This window comes from Penaeus monodon, chromosome 26, assembly GCF_015228065.2.
Source record: "Penaeus monodon isolate SGIC_2016 chromosome 26, NSTDA_Pmon_1, whole genome shotgun sequence".
Classification (NCBI taxonomy): domain Eukaryota; kingdom Metazoa; phylum Arthropoda; class Malacostraca; order Decapoda; family Penaeidae; genus Penaeus; species Penaeus monodon.
This window is the reverse complement of record NC_051411.1, coordinates 22,814,299-22,816,798: the sequence shown is the minus strand read 5'-3', so window position 1 is coordinate 22,816,798 and position 2,500 is coordinate 22,814,299. Positions and strand designations below refer to the sequence as shown.

Here is a 2,500-nt window from a genome sequence, read left to right as displayed (position 1 = left end):
TTCTTTCTTTCCTTCCCTCTCTTCCTCTCCTTTCCCCCTCTCTATCATTCTGTCTATCTCCCTCCCTCCCTCCCTCCCTATCTCTCCCTTCCCTCTCTTCTTCCCTATGTCTCTGCCTCCTTCTCTCCTTGTCTATCTCCCTCCCTCCCTTCCCTCTTATCCCTATCTGCCTCCTTATCTCCCTATATCTCTTTCCCTCCTTCCCTTCGTACGGTGCAGTGGAAGCGATCTGGTCTGGCAATCTTGTTGGCTCACGTTCAAAATAATAGTAGCCATTGTGACAAATAAAATAAAATAAATTATCATTATTATTATTCCATTTCTCTCTGCCTCTTTCTCTTCCTATCTCCCTCCCTCCATCCCTATCTCTCTCCCTACTTACCTCCCCCCCTGCTTCTTAATTAGGGTAAGTGACTGCGTGACTTGGCGAGCTTAAGCTGTGGGGGTGGGGGTGGGGGAGGGGTCTATTACAGTGGTCCTCCTGGGGCGGGGGGGGGGGGGATCGAACTTTACTACAGCGAGAAAATAGTAAGTGATCTAGTGGGAAGGAAACCGGCCGAGGGCGTTTTTGTGGAGCTGGAATGGCTTGTCCGATTAGCCCGAGGAATTCTGGATTGGAAATGGTGGGTATAACGTCGAGAGATAATTATACAGTATCTCTTTTTTTTACGTCTACAGGAAAATACTCTAGGGAGTCATTAGCTGATGAATATACGCAAAGTTTTTTTTTTCTTTTATTCAATTACTTATTTTTTTATTTTTATTTATTTTTTATCTAGTAGTAGTTTCATTCTCCATTTTGGAATCACATTACCCTTCTCTATATGTAGTCTGCGAATTTAGTGCCCCAGACTATTGTCAGATTCGTTTTCCGAGTAATTCCGCATTCTTTCTGTAATATATTAATTCGCGTGTTTGAAAAAAACTGTGCATCCATCCTATCGTCTGATATGCATGATAATAATTAACCTACCTGGGAAAAAGGTTGAAATTTCCTTATCGTATAGATTATTTATACACTTCCCAGTTAATCACAAGAATACAGCACTGACAGCCAGCCTACTGCACAATCTCACTGATTCCTGATCGGGCCCAGACTTCTGTTTTGCTTTCACTCTGTTGAGATGTTGCCAGGCAATAGGCGCGATAAATCCTTCTTTCCTTTGAAGAATGCTGCCAACAACGGGCCCCGGGAAATCGCGTTGCTATCTTTGTTATCTAATTTGCTATATTTTGTTCTTTTATGTAACGAAAATTTTGTGAGCAGAAAATATTGTATTTATAAAATACTTTTCAGTTTTTCTTTTTAAGCATTTTCGATACCTGTGCTAGAAAACTGAAAGAACTGATGATCATATCTAAGCAATAAAAATAAGCTGACAATAACTTTCGCAAGAACAGCATAACGTAATCCAGAGAGAGAGACGGAACATTACAAGCCAGGACGTCTAGTGAAATCCGCGCCGTTGCGCTGCCGCGCCTTTACTCACCTTGTCCGGGGAGTTGAGGAGGTCCCTGGTGGTGATGAGGAGGTGCTCCACGGGGATCCTTCCCGCCGCGTAGTCGCTCACCACCTCCTTGAGGCGCGCGTGGTGGCCTCGGCCCAACATCCGCTGGGACTTCTCCTCGATCATCGCCAGCGTCGCCTCCATGTTCTCCGCCGACGTCTCTCCGCTGTGTGGGGGGAAGGGTGTTAGTGTGCTGCTCGATGCTGCTGGAACGGCGGGGGACAGGGAAGGAAAAAGGGGACAGGGGAAGGAGCAGGGTAGGGAGAAGTTCAAGCAAACGCCGCCTGAATCGGTCTCGAGATCATAAACAAGAATACAACATAAAAAGCATTTCGTGAAAGGAGAAAAGAGCAGGCGAAATAATGCGTACTCACAGTCGCTACGAAAATGATAAGCGCACGGCGAGGGTGGAAAAGCACGCACACACGCCAAAGGACATCACGGCACCTTGCGGGTATTTCCTGAGACCATGAGCAAATAAACACAAGCGCAGATACAGGCGCCGTTGATGTCTGAAAACGTCTCTCCGGCGCTCTTGCATTGTCGCCGAGGGGAGCGAGCGAGAGGGACTCGGAGGGACTGATATTAATAGAAAGCCCCCGAGGGTGTACCCTGAGTGGGCTTAATGGTGGAACTTTGTCAAGATGTGAAGAATGAAGGGCGCGTCTAACTCAAAAGGTTACGGACGAATGTTGGCATCTGTGGGAGACTAATTCTTTCCCCGCCGTTTCCATTACTCGGGAGAGAATAAGGAGATGAGGAAGGGAGTGGGAAAGGGGAAAAGGTGAAGGAGGAGGGAGGGGGAGAGGGAATAGCCTTTGCTGATCTCTTACGAGTCCATAAAATCGTTTCGAATCCGGAATCCTAATTAATGCATGACAGTGAATGGTTCTTTGAGGTACAAAATTTATAGAGACGCTCGAGAGCACAGCGATGAATTTCGGCGCTTAACGACCTCACGAATTCTTCTTCTAATACACTAAACTTAATGG

General features: G+C 46.4%; 1 protein-coding gene across 1 annotated transcript in view; it reads right to left on the bottom strand.

Annotated features, from left to right (window-relative positions):
- LOC119589994 overlaps positions 1-2,500 on the bottom strand; it is a 207,275-nt gene that overhangs the window by 40,447 nt on the left and 164,328 nt on the right. The window contains exon 7 of the mRNA XM_037938694.1: positions 1,491-1,674. Coding sequence (XP_037794622.1) covers positions 1,491-1,674 — 184 coding nt within the window. The remainder of the gene's footprint in view (positions 1-1,490; positions 1,675-2,500) is intronic.